The sequence below is a fragment of the Leptosomus discolor genome, chromosome Z (genome assembly GCF_034619465.1).
Source record: "Leptosomus discolor isolate bLepDis1 chromosome Z, bLepDis1.hap2, whole genome shotgun sequence".
NCBI classification, from domain to species: Eukaryota; Metazoa; Chordata; class Aves; order Leptosomiformes; family Leptosomidae; genus Leptosomus; species Leptosomus discolor.
Window position 1 is genome coordinate 23,678,739 of NC_141419.1, and position 13,426 is coordinate 23,692,164.

Here is a 13,426-nt window from a genome sequence, read left to right on the forward strand (position 1 = left end):
TGGGCACTAACCCAAACCTAGGCAAGGCTGTTAGTCCCCGCGTTGCTTTATCACTGGAGGGGCCTTGCGGACGGTACCTGCAGCACAACTACTGGGATCACCCCGGTCCTCTCAGCGGCTAGCCTGATGCGGGGAGGATCGGCGCCATCACCGACTTCCAAGTGCTCACCTACGCTGGAAATAGCAATCCTACCCTGCCACATTATATGTCACCAAGAAAGGTTTCAGACTCAAAAACAATAAATAAAATACAATAAAGGCTACATAGCCCTAGCACCCCATCCGTGCTAGGTCATCTGGGCAACGACCGGCTGCCCCAGCCCTACTTCTGCCGTTAAAGGCCTGTGGTCTCGCCAGCGGCGGCGACAAGGCCTTCGCGGGGCGGGGAGCGCTTAACAGCCACCAGCGAAGTCTGGGGACAACGAGCAGCCGCCGCTCCCGCACCCCTCCTCGGCGGCCGCCGGGCCCCACCCCGCACGCCCCTCGCCTGCCGCCGCCCCGGCCCCGCGCCACGCTGTCGCCCGCCGCCGCCGACCCGGGCGGGACGCTCCCAAGGTCACGCAGCCGGCGGCGCAGCGAGCCGCCGGCCCGGGCAGGGGAGGCGCGGAAACGGACCTAACGACGCGGCCCGCCCCGCCGCCAGCCCCGTGACTGTCCGCCCCGCCTCTCCGGGGCCAGCCGCCAGCGGGGGCCGGGCGGGGCCTGCGCCTGACAGAAAGGCGGGGGCGGGCAGGCCGGGCTGGGCCGGGCCCGAGGTTCTTCAGTGCGCGGGCGGCTGGCGGGGCGGCGGCCGGTGGGGTGGCAGCAGCAGCGGCAGAAGGAGCAGGCGGCACCTCGAGAGCCTGCCCGCGGCAGCCGTCGCTCTGCACGCCGGCAGGCCGCCGAGCGACCATTCCTCGCTTCGCTCCTGCTCGGGCCGCCGCGCCCCAGGGATGGCGGTGCTCGCCCTGGCCCTGGCGGGGCTCGCCATCTTCGGGCTCATCCTCTTCGTCGTGCTCTGGCTCATGCACTTCATGTCCATCATCTACACGTAAGCGTAGGCCGCGGCGGGGGGCTGTGCGTGGGGCCGGCGTTGTTCCCTCACTCCCCTCCGCCCCACCCGCCCGCCATCGCGCCAGGAGCTAGAGCGGCCCCGCCGTCGAGGAGCGGGGCGCCGGGCCTCGTCCCCCGCCACCGCGCCGCCTCCCCCGCGGGCCGGCGGCACCTCTCCGCCCTCCCCCGCCGGGTGCCAGGCACGGGGAGCCTCTCGCCTCCCCTCCCCGGGCGTGGGGCCGGAGGAGCACACCTGCGGGCCGGCGCCTTGGCAGCGCCCGCCGCCTGTGTCCGGCGGCCCCCGGCGCCAGGCCCGGCGCGCATCCCGGGGGTCGGGTCGGCTGTTGTGGGGGCATAGCTAGTACCCTGCCGTCGGTCTCCGGGTAGAAGCTCTCTGTAGGTTTCTGCAGCCTGCTTTTGCACCCAGATCTTTGCTCCTTTGCCTTTAGCGCTGCTGGGGAGGGCTCGGGTTTTGTTGTTTGCTGGTACAGCTGTAAAGCGAGGATTTTCTGCTGATGGTGGGAGACCAGTGGGCGTAGCAGTTACAAAATGTGTGCTTTTTTGACTGGAACGTGTGTACAACAGAACAGCCGAAGTAGCGCAGTACTCTGTGCTGATAAGACAGAATTTTAGCTGTAAGTACACTTTTTTTTTTTGAGAAATGATAGTACTAGTAAAAAGAAGTATATATAGTGTCCAGACCTTTCCTGAATACCGCCAAAGAAAAATGCTCTAAGAGTTTGTGAGGAATGTTTGCATTTTGATGGCTGACAGACAAAGCATATTCTTGCTTGAGCTTGGCAAAGGAATTGTCTTGAGAGTATGTGGGGAAAGGTTTAAGAAGGCACCTCTCCTTCTGTAGAAGGCCATGTTATTACTCCCTTAAATAAAAGGCCGCTGTTGCATCACTACAGGGATTAGAAAATACCTGAATTTCTGTTTGCCTTGCTTATACTTATCTGTTCTCCTTTTTTGCTGTTCCACATACATCTGATAGGTATCTGTGATAAACACTAGCATTTGCTGAAGGCAAAGCTTCTCTTGAATTCATGGATGCTAGAAGACTTGCCTTTGCCCTTGGTCATGGCTGTCTTGTTCTTTTTTTTATGTGAAATCACTTATAAGCTCTAATCGCTTATCTGTACTGTAGCTTGGTTGCCTTTAGATCTTATATTTTCTGAGATAATTAACTTCTTTCTTGAAAACCAGCAGTATGGGTTGTCTTGGGCACAAACGGCAGGATCTCAGTGCTGGGGAGCTGCGAGGGTGCCTGGTGGGGGAAGAGACCATGAACTACCATGGGCACAGCAGATTCTGGACAGTTTTGAAGCTGATGAAAACAGCCTGTTGCATGCTAAAACCTCAACCTATCAGATGAGTGCATGTGGTGCTGCTGCTCACAAATCTTTAGTGGCAGCTGCGAGGGGCATGAGACCCAAATGTAGATATGGGGGAAGACATACGAGAGGATAAACAGGAGGAAAAAGGATGAAATACACCAAAAGACAGGGAGAGGAGAGAACACAGAACCAGAGGAAGGGCACATTGTTAGGCAGCCTGTGCTACAGGAGCTACACCCTCAGAGGGACTACCTCCTGTGGAGGCTGCACACTGGAGCAGGGACACTCCTGAGTGGACTGTGGGCACGCCAGAGCAAGTATACATAGCCCTGAAGAGACTGTGACCTGTGGGCAACCCATTCTGGGGTGGAGACACCCTGAGGGAGGGACTGCAGCCTGTGGGTGACCCACCCCTGAGGAGACTGCAGCCCGTGGCAGACCCATACTGGGGCAGAGACTCTGCCAAGGGGATTGCAACCTGTAGGTAAGTCACTGCGGAGCAGGTACGCCTGATAGAGCAGAGTGACAGTTAAGAAGCAACCAGCAGTGGAGGAAAACAGCAAGGTGTGGCAGAGAAACCATTATGCACTGACTCTCACCTCCTGTGTCACCTCACTGAAGGGCTTGGGAGGGACTCAAGAGTAAGGAGCAGTGGAAGCAAGCAGTTTGGATACAGAGGTGGAGAGGAAAGGTCTGAAGCTGAGCCTGGGGAAGGAGGACAAAAGGTGCTCCCCTAAAAGTTGGTTTGTTTGTTTTCCTAATACCCAAATCAGTAATTAGTTGTTTGTCAATTTGCAATAATTTAAAGTGAGTACAATTGTCTGACTTGAGGTTGTCTCGCCTGTGGTAGTAATTGTTGGGGAACACAGGGAGCAACTGGACCTGGTGTGGCCTGGGGCTGGAATATTTGCAGTGGTGTGAAACTTGGAAGGAGTTGTGTGTTTTGTTATTAAGAATTTGTGTTGCAAGTGTAGCTATTGTGTATGGAGAGTTAATACAAACAGTGTGTTAACAGGTGGAAAACTTGCCAGCTGCCAAGGGGATGGGAAAGAATTGGGGATGTCATGTTCCAACCAGTGAGACCCCTGGAGAAAAGTGTGCTTCTAGTAGGGCTCTCAAGATACCATCTCAGCAGGTCCAGAGCCAACAGCTGACTGTCTTTGTCAGAGTAATGGGCTGGTGGTAACAGGGGTATTTAGTGTTCAGTGCGAAAAGGTGGCCCTTGGTTGGAGGTGAGCAGCTGGTAGCACTGGAGTGACCAAACTGCAAGCTGCAAGCTGTGCTGGGTTGGCAGGCTGTTGTGGAGAAGCTGCCCCAGTTACAGCAATTTGACAGATCTGTGGAAACGGGACCACTGCTCCCCATAATGTGACCACACAGCTGCCCTTTGCTTGTAGTGAAATTAGAGAAATGCTGGACACCTACAGCAGCTGTCTCAGGGAAATGTCCCTGTGGTGCCTGTGGTGGTGCTGGGAAACTGGAGCTGGTGGGATATAGCTGATGGCTGGAAAAAGCACTGCACAGTTTGGAGCCTGTGCCACTTACAAACACTGCTCTGCACAAGGGAGGAGGGTGTGGGGTTGTCTGGTGGAATGGTATGTGAAGGAATAGCCTAGTCCTGCAAGCGAGGTACCCTGTGAAGGAAATTAGCAGAAAGTAATCAACTGTGTTTGCTTTGACTGGTGGAGCGCATTTATGGGGAAGACACCCCAGACAGATGGTGATTATTAATGCCATGGCCTGCAAACTCTGGTGACTGGACACTGTTACTAGTGCCCCTCATCTCATAGAGAGGGTTTTGCTCTTGATAGTGGGCACAGCACACTGCACCCTTTCCTAGACCACTGAGGTATGAAGGGGGTCTTCACTTACAGACAGAAGCTCCTTTTTATGTCAGTGGGAGGATGTAGTATTAGAGTAGAATTATGTGGTACTTGTCCTATACTGAAAACTACTTACACTGTACCTGTTAAAGGAAGAGAAGAAGAAAGATGAAACTAATTAGTCTTCCTGTTTTCTCTTTATGGACAGTATCGTTGGTTTAACATGTTTTTTAAAGTCATTGGGGTAGGGACTGTTTGTCTTCGATCTGCACTGAGTCTAGCAATGCTGAACTGGTGAATTGCAAGGGCCAATCTGTGCCACTGGAGTACTAAGATAATGTTGAAATGTGTCAGCAAAGCTGTTGTGGCCTAGGTAGTTGTCCTCCTGTGGTTTCCCATTGGTATTTTAGATGTTTGACTTGGCAAAATGCTTAGAACATGTGTGAATTAAGTAGATTATTCAAGAAAGTAAGCTTTTTTGCCTTGAAGTACTGTCAGCAGTTGTCAAGGTTAAGGCCGTGGTAGTATTTCAGCTGTGTTGGTTTGTGCTGCAATTGCTTTAAAAGATGTAGGTTTTGGATAACTAAGGTACTGTACAAGACTTCAGTTGAGGGAAAAAGTCTGTTCTTCCATACTGCATTTGCGAAATCTGGTTCTTGCGGTCCCTTTCCCTTACTGCCTCTCCCCACTTTGAATGGTTTTGGTTTGTAAATAAATATAGTAGGATGGGTTGGTTTCACACTCCTTTAAAATAAACAGGTGGACTGCAGCAATGAAATGCAGATAGCCACACTGTTAAGTCAAAAGGCCAATCTTTATAAATTGTCTAATGTATGTGATTATGAAATGGGTCTTGGTTTGGTGCTCTCAGTAATAGTCGGTGAAGTAAACGCAATAAACATGGACCAAATAGCGGGTTTTTTTAGCTAGTAATTAGATAAAGTGCAGTTTGCATATATTACTCTGCACAGTAAGGCTGTGATATTTAACCTGTTTGAGTTGCTGTCCTTCATACCTAACTCAGGACCTTGACTAAGACCCTTCCTTGCTTGCATGTGGGTGCTCTCAACTCAGTTGGAGTTGAGCCACCAGCTGGTCCAGTAGCAGGAGTTTAGTATTGCAGATTATCTGATATACTGACTCTGAAACCACCTGAAGTTGTGTACTTTAATAGACAACTAAAGTGAAGTTTCAGAACTAAACCCAAATGTATAGCTATATCTGAAATGGAAGAGCATGTGTATGATGTGCTAATAAGGAAAAAAGATTTATAGTGTTGGCTAAAGTGTTGTTCAGGAAACTGAGGGGTGAATTTGGATATTTTAACTGTCTTAAAATAGTTATTTAATGAGTCTTACTAACTTCAGTGTAAAGACATGCAAAGAGTGGAACGGAAGTCTTGTGAAATCAGGGAAAAAGTAAAAACCGAAACAAAACCAAAGCTGTTTTCTTGGGGTTTATGGCACTTGGTAACACATCTTGTAATTCTGAATCATTGGCTAGCAAGATCTGTGGCAGTGGATTTGTTGTTTTAACTGTGGTTCAAAATAGGTGGTTCTAAGTTAATAACGATAGGAGCTTTCTGAACATGGCGTACCTCTTTCTAAAATAAAGCTGGCAAGTGAAGCCTGCAGAACTTAGGAAATGCCTTATTTAAGCATAATCAATCTGATCTCAGTTTCCCTACTATATCTTCAGACCTATGTCTAAAAAGGAATGAAAGGTTTTATATTTTTTTCTCTGAATAACTGTCACTTCTTGTTGTTGATTTATTATTTCAGCTTGAACACCAAGTAGAGGTGTGTATTGCAAAGTTATTCTGGGACTGAGGAGAGGCAGTAGAAGAAGAATAAGGCTTTTAAGTTGAGGAAGTCAAATTCAGTCTTTGGCAACTTGGACTTAGCATTGCCTCTGCCACAGAGTTGCTAGAAAATGTTTGGTAAATCTCTTAAGCTGTTTATGTCTTGCTGCTTTATTTGCCTGATCCACAAAACTGGACTCATGCAGTCATGTTCTGGTTTTGAGTCTCTGTTCTTGTAACAGCTGTCAGTGGCAATTCTAATTATAGCACTTAATGTAAATCAGTTTCTTGAAGACATCCCCAGTCAGTTAATAGTGAGGTTGTTCATTGCCTTGGTTCCCAGGTGCAAGGGAAGGGTAGTGCATATCACTTAATTGATAAATATATTGCTGGTTTTAGCTTTTAAAAATAATTTAGTTGTCTGTAAGTTATAGTAGTCAATGAAGAAATAATGCATTCTGCATTCATGTGGCATTTGGACGTAACTGGGCTCATTGCGCCTTGTCTCCTGAGTGAAGCCTAAGACTTTCAGAAACACAGATGTAGTAAAATATCTGAATATAACTAAAAGTAACTAAACCTTAGTGTAATGCATGTGCACACAAGGAAGAAATTCAGTTTGCAGAGATGAATAGAACTCAAGTTTCCTAAAGTACTTCTGCAATATTGAAGAGCTTTCTAAACCTGAACAAAAACCCCCACACAGCCGATGTTTGACTTTTGGTTTTTTTTATGTGAAGTCATTGTAATATTTTGGTTAATAATCTATTACTGTATGGTAGTTGTGACCTTTCATTCCTAAGAAAACAACTGTTCTATTTCTTTTGCTCCTATTCGATTGGCTTGTCACTCTGTTTTTCTCTTTGTCCCTGCCTTGCTGCTCAGTCCGTGATTTCCATCCAGGCTTACCGTGCTCTGTTCTCTGACCTTTCTGATTGTTTTTCTGTCCTCTCCTTTTGATGTTTTTGCCTGTTGGGGGAGTGCTTTCTTCCTCTGGGCTGTCTTATATTTTCCACTGTCAGTGTCTGGCAATAGATTGGCTAAAGTAGCTGTTAAAAGCAGTAGTAGTTACTCACTTTGCTGTAACAGGGTTGCGTTTTCGGTGGTTTGTGGAAGTGCTTCAGAGGCAGTCTTGTCACAGATAGGAGCCAGGAGGGGATGTAGTGTAGATCTAATTTAAAAGGTGATCTTTAGAGAACTCTCCTGTTACTATCAAAACGTTAGTTCAGTTATGCCTGGTAACACCAGATAGACTTTGGTGGAGATAATGCAAATACTAGTTTCTGAGATTAGAGGTACCCTTCCCTTGTGTTGATAGTCAAACAGAAAACTGAAGTGTGATTGTACTGGAGTTTCTAGAGGAAGTGGCTGGAAGATGTCTACCACATGCAGAATACCATGTCTGTTCTTGGATTTGTCTTCATTCCTTAGTTGAATCTTTACTGAACTTGAACACTTACACTGAAATTTTCCATTCAGGTGGTCTACCGCAGGGTAAATGGCTGTTCCAGTTATGTAGCTGATGACAAGTTTGATGTAAAACGTTGGTAACTTTACCAATAGATAGTTGTCTTATATATAGATATGTCTCATGATCTGTGTTAGCGATCTCTTTCTGCAAAAATTTAGAGGGTTAAAAGCAAGAAAAAAAGGGACTTGGATGTTTGACTACAAACTGGGACATTGGAGAAGCATGAAAAGTTATAAAGTTATCTGAGGCTTCTGTTTGATCTTGGGTAACATTTTCCTCTTCCTGCTCTGTCTCTCAGTAACCTTGTCTCACATAATCTGTGCATTGAGCATAGACCCTGCTTTATGCAGAAACCTTCAATTAGTTGGTATGAGTGTTACATCCATACAACTTGATGGGTTGCTTTTACTCAGCAAGTGGATGATGGCATTGTAGCAGAGGCAAGTCTGGAAGGCAGCAATGCAAAGATAAGAAGTCAAGTACAGTTACTGGGGAGAAACACAGGAAAATGACAAGGGTGTGGGAACCCACAAGTGGCTGAGACTTTTCTCTAACAACTTACAGGCAGAGGTGAGAGTCAGTTTTTCAGCACCGTGAAGGAGATTGGAATGCTTCAGGCTGGAAATCATAGAACCATAGAATGCATTGGTCTGGAAGGGACCCCCAAAGGCCATCAAGTCCCCTGCAGTGAGCAGGGACATCTTTAGCTCCATCAGGTTGCCCAGAGCCCCATCAAGCCTGATCTTGAATGTGTCTGGTTCCAACCCCCTGCTCAAAGCTGGACCAAATTTCAGCAGTTTGCTCTGTGCACAGTGGGTGGATAGGATAATGATAGCTTGTGATAGAATATGGAAACCACTGAAGGGATGCTAAGTTTGAGATGCGCAAAATCAGCGGCGGTCAGTGCTGGAGCCAACAGTGTTTGACATATTCATTAATGACCTGGAAGACAGGATGTATCAGCAAGTTTGCTGATGATACAGAGCTGGGAGGAGTGGCTGATGTATCAGATGGGTGTGTTGTCATTCAGAGGGACCTGGGCAGGCTGGAGAAACAGTCCGGCAGAAACCTTATGAAGTTCAATCAGGGCAAGTGCCAAGTCCTGCACCTGGCAGGAATAACACTGTGCATCAGCACAGGCTGAGGTGTGACTGGATAGAAAGCAGCTTCACAGAAAGGACCTGGAAGTGCTGGTGGATGCCAATTTGACGAAGAACAGCAACGTGCCTGTGGTGGCAAAGCAAGCCAAGAGCATCCTGGGCTGCATTGCTGGCAGGTTGAGAGAGGTGATCCTCCTGTTCTACGCAACACCAGTAAGGCACAGTGGAGTGCAGTGCACATTTTTTGGGGTCCCCAGTATGAGAGACATGTATATACTGTTGCAAGTCTGCTTGGGGCTACAGAGATGGTGGTGGGACTGCAGCATGTGACATACAAGGAGAGGCTGAGAGCTGGAACTGTTCAGCCTTGAGAAGGCTCAGGGTGATCCCATCAACGTGTGAAAATACCTGATTTTGGGGGGGGTGGAGGGATGTGATGAAGATGGGGCAAGACTCTTCGGCGGTGCTCAGTAACAGGAAGAGAGGCAACAAGCACAATTTCAAATGAAAGATTCTCATGCTAAATGAAATAAGACTTTCTTGGTTGAACACTGGAGCAGGATTTCTAGAGAGGTTGTGGAGGATCCATCCTTGGAAACAGGAAAGGCTGACTGGATGCTCCCGAGCAACCTACTGTAGTTAACCCACTTTGAGCCAGAGGGTTGGAGTAGCTGGTCTGCAGAGGTGCTTTCCAACCTCTGTTGTTCTGTGATTTTTGTGAAAGATGACACTCAAGCTACAGCGTGGACTATTAGAGGTGTAGACTGAAAAGGAGGTTGTATGGTGGTTGTAGGTTATATATGTTGCTTCTTTTAAACAAGTTGAAATTTACCTGGCACTGTGTAGTCACAGCAGCTAAATTTAAGTAATCCTTAGGGAAAGACAGATCTGGAGAAAGCAGGAGTTAATTTTTGAGTTATACTAAGATTGTGGTTGAATGAGTTAATCTTTGTGTTACAAGATTAATAATTAGGGAAAGCAGAACAGTGCAGGACCAGAAATATGAGAGTGATAACAATGTGGGAGACAACCCATAATGTTGGAGGCAGTTAGGGAAGGCCGATTTTTTTTTAATAGTGTGAGTCAGGAGGATGATGCAGACTATAAACTTTGGGGTGACAAAATGGTAGTAGTGGCTCTGAACATGAATGATTTAACAGAATGCAAGGAACTGAAGCCTAGATTAAAGACTGTCTAGTGTAGATTTAAAGGAGAGGAATTGTGGCAGACTGGATGGTATGCTTATGTTGAGAGGAGGGAAGATGGTGCAATGGATGTGAGAAATGGGCTTTAGAAGGAAACCACATCTGTGTGAGTGGTTTGTTTGGAAGGGGAAGATAGAAGATTGAAAGATTTAGAGTATGTAAGGAAAATAAGGTGAGTTGGGTTAGCGGAGCTCTTGGAGGACAAAAAGCATCCAGCTTTGTATGTCAGCTGGAGTTGAAGCTGAACGGTGAGATGAGGAAGAATATAATCTTTGTGTTGGGTTTTGTTAGGGTACGAAGATTTCAAAGAAGTTTAAAGAAGCTGAGGCTTTACATGAGCCTGCATAACTTTTGATTAACGTGGATAAGTAGTGGTAGATGATGGTAGTGACTTTAACTTGTGAAATTTCTGTCAGAACTGCTCTGTGGCATGCTAAGTGTGTAACTAGTTTTACTGGTTTTCTAGAGTACCCTTCAATATTTCTGTCCTGGGAATTGCATAATGCTGAAGAGTGGTGTCAGAGTTCACTGGAGTTTTTACATTTTATTTTAACTGAAATGAGGTTCTGTGGGTTTGACACACTTTTTGCATTTTACTGAGGACTATGGTTTAGAAGAAATAATCAATTAATCGCTTTGTGAGAAATTGTTTGCTATAGATTAAAAAAAGCTTTTTGCTTTGCTGATTGCAAGGTGAATAGTTTTGAGTTTTCTTAAATACGTTGGGTTTAATAATAATTGATGAGGACCTAGGCTACAGTATACCTTCTCATAATTGGCCTGGGTGAATTCATACCTTGAGTCAAATTATTGAAGTTGTAGCATGCATAAAGAAAGTCTTACACTGTGGTTTGGACAAGTAAGGTAAATGTGTTTACAAGTGTAGACAAAGATAGAAAGCCGAAGTGAAGCAGTGTACTAAGTGAAAGATTAGGACTATCTTTCAAAAACATTTGAAAGAAAATGTTAAAGTAACACTTCTACAGTCAACACCATACTTGAGAGCATTTCAGAAGAGCCTTTTATATATATATATATATATGTATATTTCCAGCAGATACAAGCCAGAAAAACTAACTTGGTACATTTCACCTGTTATCTTTCTAAAAAAAGCCAAGCCACTACACTTAGTTTATAGATCCTCAAAAAAAAAAAAATTACCTCCCTCAACACTACACAATTTACATACGACAATCTGGTTCGAAATGCTGTTATGAAACAAATGCTTAAAAGGAAGTATAGAGTATCTTAATTTTGAAACGTCTCATTAGTATTTCAAAAGGTTAACAGGTAAAACCCTCGACACTATTTCAACCACACACTGTATCACCTCATATTGTGCAGTCAGTATAGCAGGCCGGGGAAAAGGCAGAAAACATCCATAAGTATGGTGTTGACTGTAGAAGTGCTACTTTTAAGTTAATATTTTCTTTCAAATTTTTTTTTGTGATTGCTTTCTTCAGTTTCTGTTGTTCCTTATAGGAGAGTTATTCAAACTTTCCAGGGCACTTGCAGTGTGAGGGCAGTGACACTGTCTTGCTGACTATGATGCAGTCCAAACAAGGTTTATGGCTCTCTATTACCCCAACTGAGGGTAGTAGGGCCTGGGACTGTGTGTTCAAACTTGTGTGAACTGGTGTTTGAGTAAGGTTTCTGCTTCAGTGATATGCTGTTTTGTATTCTGAAAACATTTGCAGCTGAGTTAGTTAAATAAAAAATGGCCTGCCATCCACTGAAAGTTTAAAAAAAAAAAAAAGTTGGCATGGTATCTGCTTTATGATTTGTTAATGTAGCTTCTGTTTAGTCATTAACATAATTCTGTTATGGGCAGTTAACTGTTTTGGAAGCTTTTAAGGAGAAGAAACTGGAAAATGTTGATGGGTGGCAGGGATCTTTGGCACCAAGGGAGCAATAAGGAAAAGCATGGGGTCTGTTGGAAGCACATTATCTAATGTGCTATCTTTTAAACTTGCACTTTATAAAATGAATAGGCCTGAGCTATTTTAATCCTATAGGTTTGCAAAATGAGAGTCAGAAAACAAACTGAATAGTCTCACAGTAGAAATGTTCTAAGGCTTTGTGTTTTAGAAGATCGTATACTTAACATTGAGGGGTTGATCCTGTGCTAAAAGTTTTCTGCTGTGGTTGGTTTATCTGGCCCAGAGTTACTGCCATCCACTGGAGATGCTTTCATAAATAAAACACAAATCATACTGGAAGCCATTCTCTGAAGTTGCATAACGTTTATGGCAAGGAGTCTGTATCAAAAAGCATTTCTATTTCTATGCATCAGTGGCTCTTGATTTGATATTCAAAGAGATAACCCAAATACTCTCCAACCCTATACCTTTCTAAAAATTTCTGCCATTCTCATCTGCCCTTAGTGAGCATGTGGCGACATGGTGACTCAAATCAGCAAGCTAGCTTTTTCTGTGGGATAGTTCTCTGATCAGCAGGCTGATCCAATTTATCTTGTGGTGCTGACTGCTTTATAGCTGCCAGTAGGCTGAGGGTGTGGGAAAGCAGAAACAGGGAATGAATTGCTATTTTGATGGCAGCCTGCAGATAGGCTGCAAGGAAAAACTCTGTGTTCGTTGTAATGCTTACTATGATCCAGTTATGGCTGTTGTAGACAGCTTGCTGTGTTTAGTTTAATTTCAGGTTTCAGGATTCAGACTGTAAAAGGGTTTCCATTACTTCAGGTTTAACTGCAGTCTATTGTATGGGAGCCTGTTTCTCTTACTGTGCAGGTGTGGGGGCGGGGAGGGGTGTAGGGAAGGAATTTCTAGATTTAAAAAAAGGGAGTGTCTGCTGGTTTTAAATTGAGGTCTGTAGTGTTTGTTCATTCTTCCTGAAAGATAAGGGGTTTTTCTACTTAAAACTCTGAAACATGTTTGAAAGAAGTTTAACCCCCCCCCCCCGCCGGCCAACTTTAAAGGGAAGGCTGTATCAAGGTATGGATTCCATTTACTGAACATGACTTTTGTGGTAATATTTGGAAGATGCTTTTTAAAGAGTTTCAGCTGTGTATGAAGATTTCAAATTCAAAATGTCAAATAGCACTAGATAGGACTTACACTGTTCTGCATTGTATAATTTTGTTTGTCTTTATTACTAGCCACTGATCAAATACTGCTTCCCAAAAGTGGAAGACAAAATTGATGTTTGTTTTTTGAGAGTATTTACCTTCTGAAAAATAATTATGATCATAATCTAGGCTCTTTCTCACTCAGTTCCATCTCAAGACCTTTAATTTGACTCTTTTTTTTTTTTTTTTTTTTTGTGGAAAAGCTTTGACTCTTTCTATTTTGGAGCTTGTTTGAAGGTTGCTGGGGTTTTTTTTAACTCATTCCTCTTCCTCTCCACTACCCCTTGTGATTTCAGTCATTGTTTTCTAAGGTGCTTTTCTTTTTTCCTCTGGGATATGTAGTACAGGAAAAAATACACATTGGTATTGAGAGATGTTTGGTCTGACTTCTAAACCCTCAGCTAGCATTTGATGAAGTGCTAACCAATTGCAGGATGCTTTTCAACATATATTTCTAGTATGCAAACCACAGGATTACATTTTCTGTTTTGAGTTTTTTTGCAGGCAGGCACAAACCTATGACTGTTTCTCTGCTGGCAGCTGTCCACAAAAAGTCTGTACTACAA

The 13,426-nt window shown here is 44.9% G+C and overlaps 1 protein-coding gene across 1 annotated transcript in view; it reads left to right on the plus strand.

Annotated features, from left to right (window-relative positions):
- The first annotated feature begins 932 nt into the window (after window positions 1–932).
- Window positions 933–13,426, plus strand: part of UGCG (UDP-glucose ceramide glucosyltransferase) — a 32,288-nt gene continuing 19,794 nt past the window's right edge. Inside the window, exon 1 of the mRNA XM_086479288.1 lies at window positions 933–1,030. Within this exon, the coding sequence (XP_086335414.1) occupies window positions 933–1,030 (98 nt within the window). The remainder of the gene's footprint in view (window positions 1,031–13,426) is intronic.